The 13,212-nt window shown below is 36.3% G+C and overlaps 1 protein-coding gene across 5 annotated transcripts in view; it reads left to right on the top strand.

Moving 5' to 3' along the window:
• Nucleotides 1-13,212, top strand: part of Erc1 (ELKS/RAB6-interacting/CAST family member 1) — a 522,872-nt gene that overhangs the window by 431,524 nt on the left and 78,136 nt on the right. For all 5 annotated transcript variants that reach the window (XM_077798217.1, XM_077798220.1, XM_077798218.1 and 2 more), the window contains one exon: nucleotides 8,813-8,911. In XM_077798217.1, coding sequence (XP_077654343.1) covers nucleotides 8,813-8,911 — 99 coding nt within the window. The remainder of the gene's footprint in view (nucleotides 1-8,812; nucleotides 8,912-13,212) is intronic.

Raw genomic sequence — 13,212 nt, 5'->3', positions numbered from 1 at the left:
AAAACGGATTTGTGCATGCTTTATTTGGATTTCTTTTTAAGTTTTTTAACTTAATGCTAGATATCAGTATTAAAGATTGTCTCATGCTCTAAGAAAGTAACTAGCCAAGTATACATTCCTATTAAAATTATAATGGAAAGCTTTTGTAAGCAAATGAATGATATGCAGATGCTTTGCTCACTTTCTGGATTGAGCCTGTGTTGTTTCCTCTATCCTTCACTCCCTCTTCTAAAAGCTACTTTTCAGAAGACTTCATTTGTCATGTAATACCATGTGACAGAATAAAAATTCCCTACTTTTACTCAAAGTTGTCTTAGTCCAATTGGGCCACTATAACAAAATAAGTGAGTGAGTGATTTTTTTTCCTTTAATTTTTATTGTTGGTTGTTCAAAACATTACATAGTTCTTGATATATCATATTTCACACTTTGATTCAAGTAGGTTATGAACTCCCATTTTTACCCAGTATACAGATTGCAGCATCACATCAGTTACACATCCACTGTTTTACATATTGCCATACTAGTGTCTGTTGTATTCTGCAGCCTATTCTATCCTCTACTATCCCCTATCCCCTCCCCTCCCATCTTCTCTCTCTACCCCATCTACTATAATTCATTTCTCCCCCTTGTTTTTTCCCCCTTCCCCTCACTTCCTCTTGTATGTAATTTTGTATAACCATGAGGATCTCCTTCCATTTCCATGCAATTTCCCTTCTCTTTCCTTTTCCCTCCCACCTCTCACCCCTGTTTAATGTTAATCTTCTTCTCATGCTCTTCCTCCCAACTCTGTTCTTAGTTACTCTCCTTATATCAAAGAAAACATTTGGCATTTGTTTTTCAGGGATTGGCTAGCTTCACTAAGCATAATCTGTTCTAATGCCATCCATTTCCCTGCAAATTCTATGATTTTGTCATTTTTTAATGCGGAGTAGTACTCCATTGTGTATAAATGCCACATTTTTCTTTTATCCATTCCTCTATTGAAGGGCATCTAGGTTGGTTCCACAGTCTTGCTATTGTGAATTGTGCTGCTATGAACATCAATGTAGCAGTGTCCCTGTAGCATGCTCTTTTTAGGTCTTTAGGGAATAGACCGAGAAGGGGAATAGCTGGGTCAAATGGTGGTTCCATTCCCAGCTTTCCAAGAAATCTCCATACTGCTTTCCAAATTGGCTGCACCAATTTGCAGTCCCACCAGCAATGTACAAGTGTACCCTTTTCCCCACATCCTCGCCAGCACTTGTTGTAGTTTGACTTCATAATGGCTGCCAATCTTACTGGAGTGAGATGGTATCTTAGGGTGGTTTTGATTTGCATTTCTCTGACTGCTAGAGATGGTGAGCATTTTCTCATGTACTTATTGATTGATTGTATGTCCTCCTCTGAGAAGTGTCTGTTAAGGTCCTTGGCCCATTTGTTGATTGGGTTATTCATTTTCTTATTGTTTAATTTTTTGAGTTCTTTGTATACTCTGGATATTAGGGCTGTATCTGAAGTGTGAGGAGTAAAGATTTGTTCCCAGGATGTAGGCTCCCTATTTACCTCTCTTATTGTTTCTTTTGCTGAGAAAAAACTTTTTAGTTTGAGTAAGTCCCATTTGTTGATTCTAGTTATTAACTGTTGAGCTATGGGTGTCTTATTGAGGAATTTGGAGCCCAACCCCACAGCATGTAGATCGTAGCCAACTTTTTCTTCTATCAGACGCCGTGTCTCTGATTTGATATCAAGCTCCTTGATCCATTTTGAATTAACTTTTGTGCATGGCGAGAGAAAGGGATTCAGTTTCATTTTGTTGCATATGGATTTCCAGTTTTCCCAGCACCATTTGTTGAAGATGCTATCCTTCCTCCATTTCATGCTTTTAGCCCCTTTATCAAATATAAGATAGTTGTAGTTTTGTGGATTGGTTTCTGTGTCCTCTATTCTGTACCATTGGTCCACCCGCCTGTTTTGGTACCAGTACCATGCTGTTTTTGTTACTATTGCTCTGTAGTATAGTTTGAGATGTGGTATTGCTATACCGCCCGATTCACACTTCCTGCTTAGAGTTGTTTTTGCTATGCTGGGTCTTTTATTTTTCCATATGAATTTCATGATTGCTTTATCTATTTCTACAAGAAATGCCGTTGGGATTTTGATTGGCATTGCATTAAACCTATAGAGAACTTTTGGTAATATCGCCATTTTGATGATGTTAGTTCTGCCTATCCATGAACAGGGTATATTTTTCCATCTTCTAAGATCTTCTTCTATTTCTCTCTTTAGGGTTCTGTAGTTTTCATTGTATAAGTCTTTCACCTCTTTTGTTAGGTTGATTCCCAAGTATTTTATTTTTTTTGAGGATATTGTGAATGGAGTGGTTGTCCTCATTTCCATTTCAGAGGATTTGTCGGTGATATACAGAAATGCCTTTGATTTATGCGTGTTGATTTTATATCCTGCCACTTTCCTGAATTCATTTATTAGCTCTAATAGCTTCTTTGTAGACCCTTTTGGGTCTGCTAGGTATAGAATCATGTCATCTGCAAATAGTGATAATTTAAGTTCTTCTTTTCCTATTTTTATGCCTTTAATTTCTTTCGTCTGTCTAATTGCTCTGGCCAGTGTTTCGAGAACTATGTTGAACAGAAGTGGTGAGAGAGGGCATCCCTGTCTTGTTCCAGATTTTACATTCAGAATGATGTTAGCCTGAGGCTTAGCATATATAGCTTTTACAAAGTTGAGGAAGGTTCCTGTTATCCCTAGTTTTTCTAGAGTTTTGAACATTAAGGGATGCTGTACTTTGTCAAATGCTTTTTCTGCATCTATCGAGATGATCATATGGTTCTTATTTTTAAGTCTATTGATGTGGTGAATAACATTTATTGATTTCCGTATATTGAACCAACCTTGCATACCAGGGATGAATCCTACTTGATCATGGTGCACAATTTTTTTGATATGTTGTTGTATCCGATTCGCCATAATTTTATTGAGGATTTTTGCATCTAGGTTCATTAGAGATATTGGTCTGTAGTTTTCTTTCTTTGAAGTGTCTTTGTCTGGTTTAGGAATCAGGGTGATGTTGGCCTCGTAGAATGAATTTGGAAGTTCTCCCTCTTTTTCTATTTCCTGGAATAGCTTGAAAAGTATTGGTATTAGTTCCTCTTTAAAGGTTTTGTAAAACTCTGCTGTATACCCATCTGGTCCTGGGCTTTTCTTAGTTGGTAGTCTTTTGATGGTTTCTTCTATTTCCTCAATTGATATTGGTCTGTTTAGGTTGTCTATATCCTCCTGACTCAATCTGGGCAGATCATATGACTTAAGAAATTTATCGATGCCTTCACTATCTTCTATTTTATTGGAGTATAAGGATTCAAAATAATTTCTGATTATCTTCTGTATTTCTGAAGTGTCTGTTGTGATATTGCCTTTTTCATCCCGTATGCTAGTAATTTGAGTTCTCTTTCTTCTTCTCTTCATTAGCATGGATAAGGGTCTGTCAATTTTATTTATTTTTTCAAAGAACCAACTTTTAGTTTCGTCAATTTTTTCAATTGTTTCTTTTGTTTGGATTTCATTAATTTCAGCTCTGATTTTAATTATTTCTTGCCTTCTACTTCTTTTGCTGTTGTTTTGCTCTTCTTTTTCTAGGATTTTGAGATGAAGTATGAGATCATTTATTTGTTGGTTTTTCCTTTTTTTAAGGAATGAACTCCAAGCAATGAATTTTCCTCTTAGAACTGCTTTCAATGTGTCCCATAGATTCCAATATGTTGTGTCTGTGTTTTCATTTATCTCTAAGAATTTTTTAATTTCCTCCTTGATGTCTTCTATAACCCATTGATCATTCGGTAACCTATTGTTCATTCTCCAAGTGATGTATGATTTTTCCTTCCTTCTTTTATCGTTGATTTTCAGTTTCATTCCATTATGATCAGATAAGATGCATGGTATTATCTCTACTCCTTTATATTGCCTAAGAGTTGCCATGTGACATAATATATGATCTATTTTTGAGAAGGATCCATGTGCTGCTGAGAAAAAAGTGTAGTTGCTTGATGTTCGGTGGTATATTCTATATATGTCAATTAAGTCTAGGTTATTAATTGTGTTAATGAGTTCTGTAGTTTCCTTATTCAACTTTTGTTTGGAAGATCTGTCCAGTGGTGAGAGAGGTGTGTTGAAGTCTCCCATGATTATTGTATGGTGGTCTATTAGACTCTTGAACTTGAGAAGCGTTTGTTTCATGAACATAGCTGCACCATTGTTTGGGGCATATATATTTATGATTGTTATGTCTTGTTGGTGTATGGTTCCCTTGAGCAGTATGTAGTGTCCCTCTTTATCCCTTTTGATTAACTTTGGCTTGAAATCTACTTTATTTGATATGAGTATGGACACTCCTGCTTGTTTCCGAAGTCCATATGAGTGATATGATTTTTCCCAACCTTTCACCTTCAGTCTATGTATGTCTTTTCCTATCAAATGTGTCTCCTGTAGGCAGCATATTGTTGGATCTTGTTTTGAGATCCATTCTACTAGCCTATGTCTCTTAATTGGTGAGTTTAAGCCATTAACATTTAGGGTTATTATTGAGATATGGGATGTTCTTCCAGCCATATTTGTTTATTTATGTTATTAAACATGGTTTGTTTTCGTCTTTGATAAGTTTTCCCCCCTTTACTATCCTACCTCCCACTGTTGATTTTCATTGTTATTTTCCATTTCCCCTTCCTGTAATGTTTTGCCGAGGATTTTTTGGAGAGATGGTTTTCTAGCTGCAAATTCTTTTAACTTTTGTTTATCGTGGAAGGTTTTAATTTCATCTTCCATCCTGAAGCTTAATTTCGCTGGATACACGATTCTTGGTTGGAACCCATTTTCTTTCAGGGTTTGAAATATGTATTCCAGGATCTTCTAGCTTTTAGAGTCTGTATTGAAAGATCAGCTGTTATCCTGATTGGTTTACCCCTAAATGTAATCTGCTTCCTTTCTCTTGTAGCTTTTAAAATTCTCTCCTTATTCTGTATGTTGGGCATCTTCATTGTAATGTGTCTAGGTGTGGATCTCTTATGATTTTGCACATTCGGCGTCCTGTAGGCTTCTAGGATTTGGGATTCTGTCTCATTCTTCAAGTCTGGGAAGTTTTCTCGTATTATTTCATTGAATAGATTGCTCATTCCTTTGGTTTGGACCTCTATACCTTCCTGTATCCCAATGACTCTTAAGTTTGGTCTCTTTAAGTTATCCCATAATTCTTGGATGTTCTGCTCATGGTTTCTTAACAGTCTTGCTGAGCTGTCTATGTTCTTTTCAAGTTGAAATACTTTGTCTTCATTGTCTGATGTTCTATCTTCTAAGTGTTCTACTCTGCTGGTAGTATTCTCAATTGAGTTTTTAAGTTGGTTTATTGCTTCCTGCATTTCTAGGATTTCTGTTTGTTTTTTTTTTTTTTTATAACCTCTATCTCCCTGTGTAGTTGATCTTTTGCTTCTTGGATTTGTTTATGTAATTCATTGTCGAAGTGATGTTTCATTGTCTGATTTTGCTGTCTAATGTCTTCCTTGAGACTCCAGATCATCTGAAGCATGTATATCCTGAATTCTTTATCTGACATTCCATCTGCTGCAGATATTACCTCTTCTAACGTTGAGTTGACCTGCATTGCTTGTGGTCCTTTGTTTCCTTGTCTTTTCATACTGTTTGCGTTTCTTTCTGCTTGGTGAAACTGTTGTGTTATTGAATTTTCCCCCTATATATTTATATTGCTCTTGTATAGTTGCAAAGTCTCCCTCACAGGTGCGGGCAGCAGCTCTGCCCCTCCTCCAATTGGGGCAATGTGCCTACCACACCGGCAGGCCGCTGGGCCTGTTCTGCCAGTCGGTAGCAGGTGCCTACCTTGCAGGTGCGGGCGCTGGCTCTGCCCCTCTGCAGGCCGCTGGGCCTGTTCTGCCGGTGGGTTGCAGTTCCGCCTACATTGCAGGCGCAGGCCGCTGGGCCTGTTCTGTCTGTCAGTTGCAGGTCTGTCTACCTTGCAGGCGTGCGTGGCGGCTCTGGTCCTCCCCCAAACAGGGTGATGTGTCTACCACGCTGGTGGGCCACTGGGCCTGTTCTGCTGGTGGGTTGCAGGTCTGCCTGCCTTGCAGGCGCGGTTGGCGGCCGAGTGAGTGATTTATAAACATTAGAAGTTTATTGCCCAAAGTTCTGGAGTCTGGGAAGTCCAAGATCAAAGGCCTCAGCCAATTTGGTGTCCGGAGAGGATCCACCCTCTGCTTTGTTAATAGCACCTTATTGCTTCATCCTCACATGCCAGAAGGTATGAACAAGCTCCTGCAGGCCTCTTTTATAAGGGTATTAATCTGTGACCTAATCATCTCCCAAAGACCCCCACTTCTTCTTACCACCACATTGAGGGATGCAAACATTCAGACCATAACAAGGGTCATGGGACCATTCCAGAAAAGAGAGATTAGATATTGCAGATAATTTATTGATTTGTATTTTCTTTGTTACCATTGCATACTAGAGGAAGAACTGGTTTAAAAATATACATTAAGGGTCTGGGATTGTGGCTCAGTGGCAGAGCGCTTGCCTCACACATGTGAGGCACTGGGTTCGATCCTCAGCACCACATAAAAATAAATAAAAACAAAATGAAGATATTGTGTTCATCTACAACTAAATATATATATATATATATATATATATATATATATATACACACATACATATATATATGTATATATATATTAAAGTATATATGTATTAAATGAAAATAAAAAGCTCCTAAAGGACCAACAATATGGGACTCATTAAACTTCCATTCAACTGAGTGTTCTGCCGCCATAAAAAAATAGATTTTAGAATAATATTTAATGACATGAAAAAATAGTTATGATGAAGATTGATAACTGAAATTTATTGGGTATTGATTTTATGCCAGGAATGAAATTTCTAAGTTGTTCTCACTTTAAAGGTAAGAAAACTCAGGCTCAGAGAATTTAAGTGATTTGCTCAAGCTGATAATAGACACAGCCAGAATTCAAACTAAGCAATTTGACTCTAAAGCACTTGCTTGCCCAGTCATCGTTATGTATCTCTGTAAACTTCTTCATGAAAGTAAATCAAATTTTTGTAATGTTTCTAGAAAATATTTGTTAAAGAATAACCTAATTTTTTAAAGAATGTACTTTTGTGGGTGGGTTGTAGATGAACACAATACCTTTATTTTATTTATTTCTATGTGGTGCTGAGGAACGAACCCAGTGCCTCATACATGCTAGGCAGGTGATCTACCACTAAATAACCATAACCCTAAGATTACTAAATTTTGACAAAATAAAATTGGTGAAGGGACAACATGTCCTTATAGATATAAATATAAACTATAAAATACCATAATTTTAAAAAAAATTAAATCATAGATGGACACAATATCTTTATTTTTTTAATGTGGTGCTGAGGATCAAACCCAGCACCTCACACGTATGAGGCAAGTGCTCTACCACTGAGCCACAATGCAAGCCCCTAAAATACCATAATTTTTAAAGTAACATTGTAGAATAGAAATAGACAAGAAATAGAAAAATCAGAAGAACATTTACCTTTTATGTTCTCAGAGAAGAAACCAAATGGATATATGTAAATATTTATAGTGATTATCACAGATTAGAGGAATCACAGGTAATTTTTATTTCTTTTTAACTTTATTTTTCAGATAATAGTAATTTTTAATACTTTAAAACTTTAAGTATTTATAATATTTTATTAGTGCAATATATATTAGGATTTCAACATATATTAGGGTTTAACTTTATGCACAGTGTACTCTGCATTTTTTGAATTGCATACTTGGTGAAATGATTTTCTAAAATGTTCAGTATATTATTCGTTTATTCAGGGCTTAAATTAACCAATCACATAGAATAACCAGTGCATTCTTCCTTTTTGGTAAACATGGAGAAATGGCAATGGGATATTAATCTTTTGATTTAAGATTGAGGAGAAAGATTTTAGAATATTTGATTTTCAAAACCTGAAATATCAATTGATGATATAAAGAAAAGCTATTGAATTTTATATATGTAGTTTCTGTCTGATCATTGAACTCTATAGTAAGTTGGTAATAATTTTACAAAAAATTCCAATACCAATTTGGGTACCTGTCTTCATTAGCTCAAGAAACCAAACAAAATGCCATAGATCAGGTAACTTACCCAATAGAAATTTATTTTCTCACAGTTCTGAAGGCTGGGAGGTCTTAAGGTCAAGGTTTCTGTTGATTCAGTTCCTGATGAGAGCTCTATTCCTGGCTTGCAGAGGCCTCTTCCTCTCTGTTTCTTCACATGGCAAAAAACTAAGAAGAGATGGACCTCTCTATTGTTCTTATAGGGCCACTGTCATATTGGCTTACCCTATGACTTCTTTAACCTTAATAGCCTTTTAAAGACCTTATCTCCCCCATACATGGTGGCCCAGATCATACTTAGCAAAACACTGTCTCAAAGTAAAATCTAAAAAAGTAGGGATATAGCTCAGCAGTAAAGCACCCCTGTGTTCAACACCTAGTATTCCCCCTTCCCCTAGAAAAAGATCCTATCTCTAGATGCAGTGACATTGAAGAGCTTCAGTATATAAATTTGGAGGTTACACAATTCTGTCCATAACAGTGCCTAAACACGTTCCAGTGATCTCAGAAATCCTGTTTAATTGATCTCATTGAAGATGGGGTTTATTTTATCCTTATGAAATTCTTAAGGTACTTATTGCTTTATAATATGTCATTAGGAGATTTGTCTAAATTTAACCTTATGAATCATTTCCTCAGACACAAAATCGAATGAAGCTAATGGCCGACAACTACGAAGACGACCACTTCAAGTCCTCCCATTCCAATCAAACGAATCATAAGCCCTCCCCAGACCAGGTAAGATTTCCCCTGAATATTTTATTTTTTTTTTAAAACCACACCTTTTTTTGATGTATTTTGTACTAGTGTGCTGCAGTTTCTGAGGTATAAAGTAGAAAAAGAAAAGTAAATATCTAATTCAGGTTTGAAAACTCCTTCACATTTTTTTTTAAACACAGACTCAATTTCCACATAGGAAGCTGATGATTCTGAATTTTTTAAAAGCAGGTTCTTGAAAAGTTTGAAATGACAAGGAATCCTTGAATTGCACAGGGGAAAAAAGTCCTGCTTTTTTAATTAAATAACAATGCCTTGTTAGAAAAACAAGACCCTCTTTGTAAGCTCAGTGAGGCACAACTTAGTGTAGAGATTACTTCTATTTAATTGCAGATTATGAAATCTCAGCTCATCACCTATTAAAAGTGAAAGTTTCTTCACTCCATTTCCTGGCAGTTCCCTCTAACATGTCATTCTCAAGGAAAATCGTTGCCTTCAATTTCACATCAATGCAGAAGAGACATTGATGTGCCTAAAGGAAGCCATATTCAATTCTAGTTTTTTAGAAGAAGGGAACTCTCCCAAAATCTTGAAAGTGATGGATGGGGGAGAGTGGTGAATAGATTACCTCATATCCCATTGCCAAAACTCGGATTTCAACATCTCCATCACACCCAATCTTAAAATGTATGGCTAAGGGGAAAAAAAAATAATCAAGTAATTACATCCATTTGACTAAAGAGTCACAAAAAAACTCCCCTGCTAAACATCTCCATAAATGACAGCTACGGCACTGTCCTAAGAGAAGTAGCAGAAATACTGCAGATGAAAGTAGCAGTGATAGCCAAATTGCTATTATATCTGAAATTCAGAAAGTATAGTCCTAATATGTTGACATGTACTAAGCCAATTGAAGCTCACCTTATGTTTTAGAGGGAAGTCTTTAATTAAAACAAAATGGAGAATGGTCTGCTTGATGTCAGCAGTCCTTCCCTGCCAAGAAATCACTTTGCTTTCTCTGCCTGCTTCCTAATACCTAGAATTGTATTTATGCCAGCATATCTAAGATGCATGTTAGATCCTTCCCATGAAGCAACAGAGAACTGGAGGGGTGGTTGGCACAGAGGTGAAAAAAGAAAAGGCATAGCATAAAGGAAAGAAAAAAAAATCTCAGCTGGATAATATTACCGAGAGACAACATTTGAGAAAGGCAGGAAGACAGAACTGTAATGATAAAATAATTACTAATTTCAAGAGTTCAGAGGATTAGAATTTAAAATTTAAAAAAAAAAGAATTAAGAACTTCTTTTCTGCTACATTATGTCTTTGTCTTTGTTTTAATACTAACCAACTCTTTTTCATTCCCATGCTGCCCCGGGGCATTGTTCCCTTTGTCATCTCTCCCCATAGGATGAGGAGGAGGGTATATGGGCATAGCCAATCAGATGCTCTTAGTTCAGCCATTTTGTTCAGAACGGTGAGAAACAGCTTTCCTTAACTACAGAAGTGATTTTTGTTTGTTTTCATTTTTTCTTTTTACACAATCATTCTCACATCTTGTTTCTGTATAATTTATGAAATCCTTTGGTATGCTTTCTGTTTTTTTCTATTTTACATGATTCCTGTATGTATTGCTGTGGATTTGACATAGTGGGGTGGATTTTGTGGTTTTTTTTTTTTTCTATGTGTGTTAATAGTCACTTTTACAATTTCTTTCTATACATTTTTGGGAGAACTTCCAGGGCATATAACTAAATTTCTCTAGTAATGATTTTGTTAATAAATTACTTTCACAGTGTCCTGGTTAGGTTTATACTTAAATCAAACTGGCAATAGAAAATTGATCAAATAGCCTGGGTTTGAGATGTTTTTCTTATGATAATTAATTTTAAATATATAGTCCATTTTTTTAAGTGGATTATGAACCACACTTTATTCCTTTTGCTTCTGCCTATAGAAGAGTACTCCAAATTCTCAGGGTCATTACCTAGAATACGCCCTCAGGCTTTGACATTGCTTTCAAACTTTCCCTAAAAATGAGGAGGAGCAAAGAAGTAAAAGAAGACTTTTTAGAAGTCAGTCTAAAAAATTATTTTCCCTTTTCATAGAACGCTGCTGTGTTCAACAGTTGCCAGGACACTGTCTAGATTCTCTTTTCCAGGCCAATTGGCTAGAAAATATGGTCCAGATGTGGTAGTATCACCCTTTGATCTGATGCCCTTGAGGTTTGACTAAGGAAATCCTTTTCTTAGAAAAGTAATAATTATGATTAATAACTTCACACATATTGGTGGCCTTGCACTCCCTGAATTCACTGCTGATGCTAATTGATGATCTCACTGTTTTGGAGTCAGTTCTCCCTGAAATGTCTGTGTCTTGATGTTAAACTGCTTAAAATGAAACGGTCTTATGTAACCCTTTTAACTATTATACACAGCCAAGGAGCATGGAGAGGTAAGTTGTGGAAATGGGCCATAAACTGTGAGATGGGCAGCTTTCCAAACAACTTTATCCTGTGGGTGCAAATGAAGGTGAAATACACAGTATCGACCAAGAAGCTCTTTGGGTTCAAGTACTACCTGCCAGAGAAAACTAAAACTAAGACAGTCAGTGTTCTGGTTGTCTTTTTCTGCCACCCTACGGGAGTACATATTTGACATCATCAGCCATAAAGGAGCCATACAATGTAGCTTACTTGTTTCTCAGGAATGAACATGGTTCTGCCTTGTTCATTTGGAGGAATATGGGAGTTTCTTGGCCTATCTCAGAAGGAAGCTCCTCCCCCACATACATAAACAGGTTGATATTTTTCTTTTTTTTTTTATTGTTGGTTGTTCAAAACATTACATAGTTCTTGATATATCATATTTCACATTTTGATTCAAGCGGGTTATGAACTCCCATTTTGATATTTTTCTTGCATTTGCTTTTTCTAGTGAATCAGAAGAAACATGTTAATGTTCTGAGAAAGAAGATCTATTAGATAACTTTCCTTGGAGATTGAATAGTGAACAAACCATCACATTTGTTTGGAACATTTGTTCCAAAAAGTGTCTATTTTACTTTTTCTTCTACCAGAATAGAATAACTCCTAGCAAGAGTTCAGATGCTCTTGATTTTACTTTTTCTAATTATTGTATTATTGAGCTTACTGAATGAAACTATTACTGCCATTGGTTTAACACAGTGCAATTGCAGTTAGTTGGTCATAGCTGGAATTTCCATGATCTAGTCTTTCAAACTTTCTAAAATATGCTACAAAAATCATTATATGATAACAATTTTACTTAAGTAATGCATGAGTAACCCCTAAAACACTGAAGAAGTTTTGACTTGGTATCCAGTTTCATTCTCTTTTTTCTGCTAATTCTACAGAGAACAGATTTTCTCACCTTAATTTCAAACTTGCAATTGATGATTCTTGTGTCAACTTAAGACCTTAAAGTTTTGCAACTAAAACATTTTTGCAGTACACCAATTACTTGCAAAGTATGAGTCTTACTAAAGATGACTAATACTCAGATGGGAAAGAGAATCATAGAATTACAGAGCTGAAAGGGGTTTTGCAGTGAGGCCATTTCATGGAAGGTAGTGTAGTTAGGGTAAGGGTTCAGAGTATAGGCTTTGGAACAGAATTCCCAGGTTCAAATCCTTACATCCCCACCTATTATGTACGACTTTGGACAAGGCATGCAACCTTTCTGTACTTTGATTTCTCATCTTTAAGGTGGTAGTGGTTTTAAGAAGTAGATGAGTTGTGAGAGAAATGTCTCTGCTACCAAACTGTACAGCTTTGAATCTAGACTCCTTCACATACCCAATGGCCTTGGGAAAGTGACCTAAACTCTCTAAACTCCAGTTTCTTTATCTACAAAAATGAGATTTTTAGTACCTGGCACAGAGGGTTGCTAGATAAATTCCTAGCTTAATGTAAATGCTTTGAACAGTATTTACCCAGCAAGTTCAGTATGTCTGTTACTATTTTTATTGTTGCTGTTGTCATCAACGTTAGCTCTATCTAGAGGAAATGTAAGTTTTTAGTAAATGTTAGTTGTTGTTGTTGTTGTTGTTGTTGTTATTATTTCTAGTCCAGCGCCCTCATTTTATAAGTAAGAATGCAAAATAGATTTGAAAGTTGTGACTCAAGGTCCCCAGCCATTTCTGCGGTCTGAAAAGGGACTAGTGGCTGCCAATAAGAGAAAGAGTAGGGCTGGGGCTGTAGCTTAGTGTAAAGCATTTACCTAGCATGCATGAGGCACTGGGTTCAATCCCCAGCACCACATAAAAATAAACGAATAAAATAAAGGCATTCTGTCCATCCA

This window comes from Urocitellus parryii, chromosome 5 (assembly GCF_045843805.1).
Source record: "Urocitellus parryii isolate mUroPar1 chromosome 5, mUroPar1.hap1, whole genome shotgun sequence".
Taxonomy (NCBI): domain Eukaryota; kingdom Metazoa; phylum Chordata; class Mammalia; order Rodentia; family Sciuridae; genus Urocitellus; species Urocitellus parryii.
Note: the sequence above shows the minus strand (reverse complement) of the source record. Positions and strands in the feature narration are given on the sequence as shown.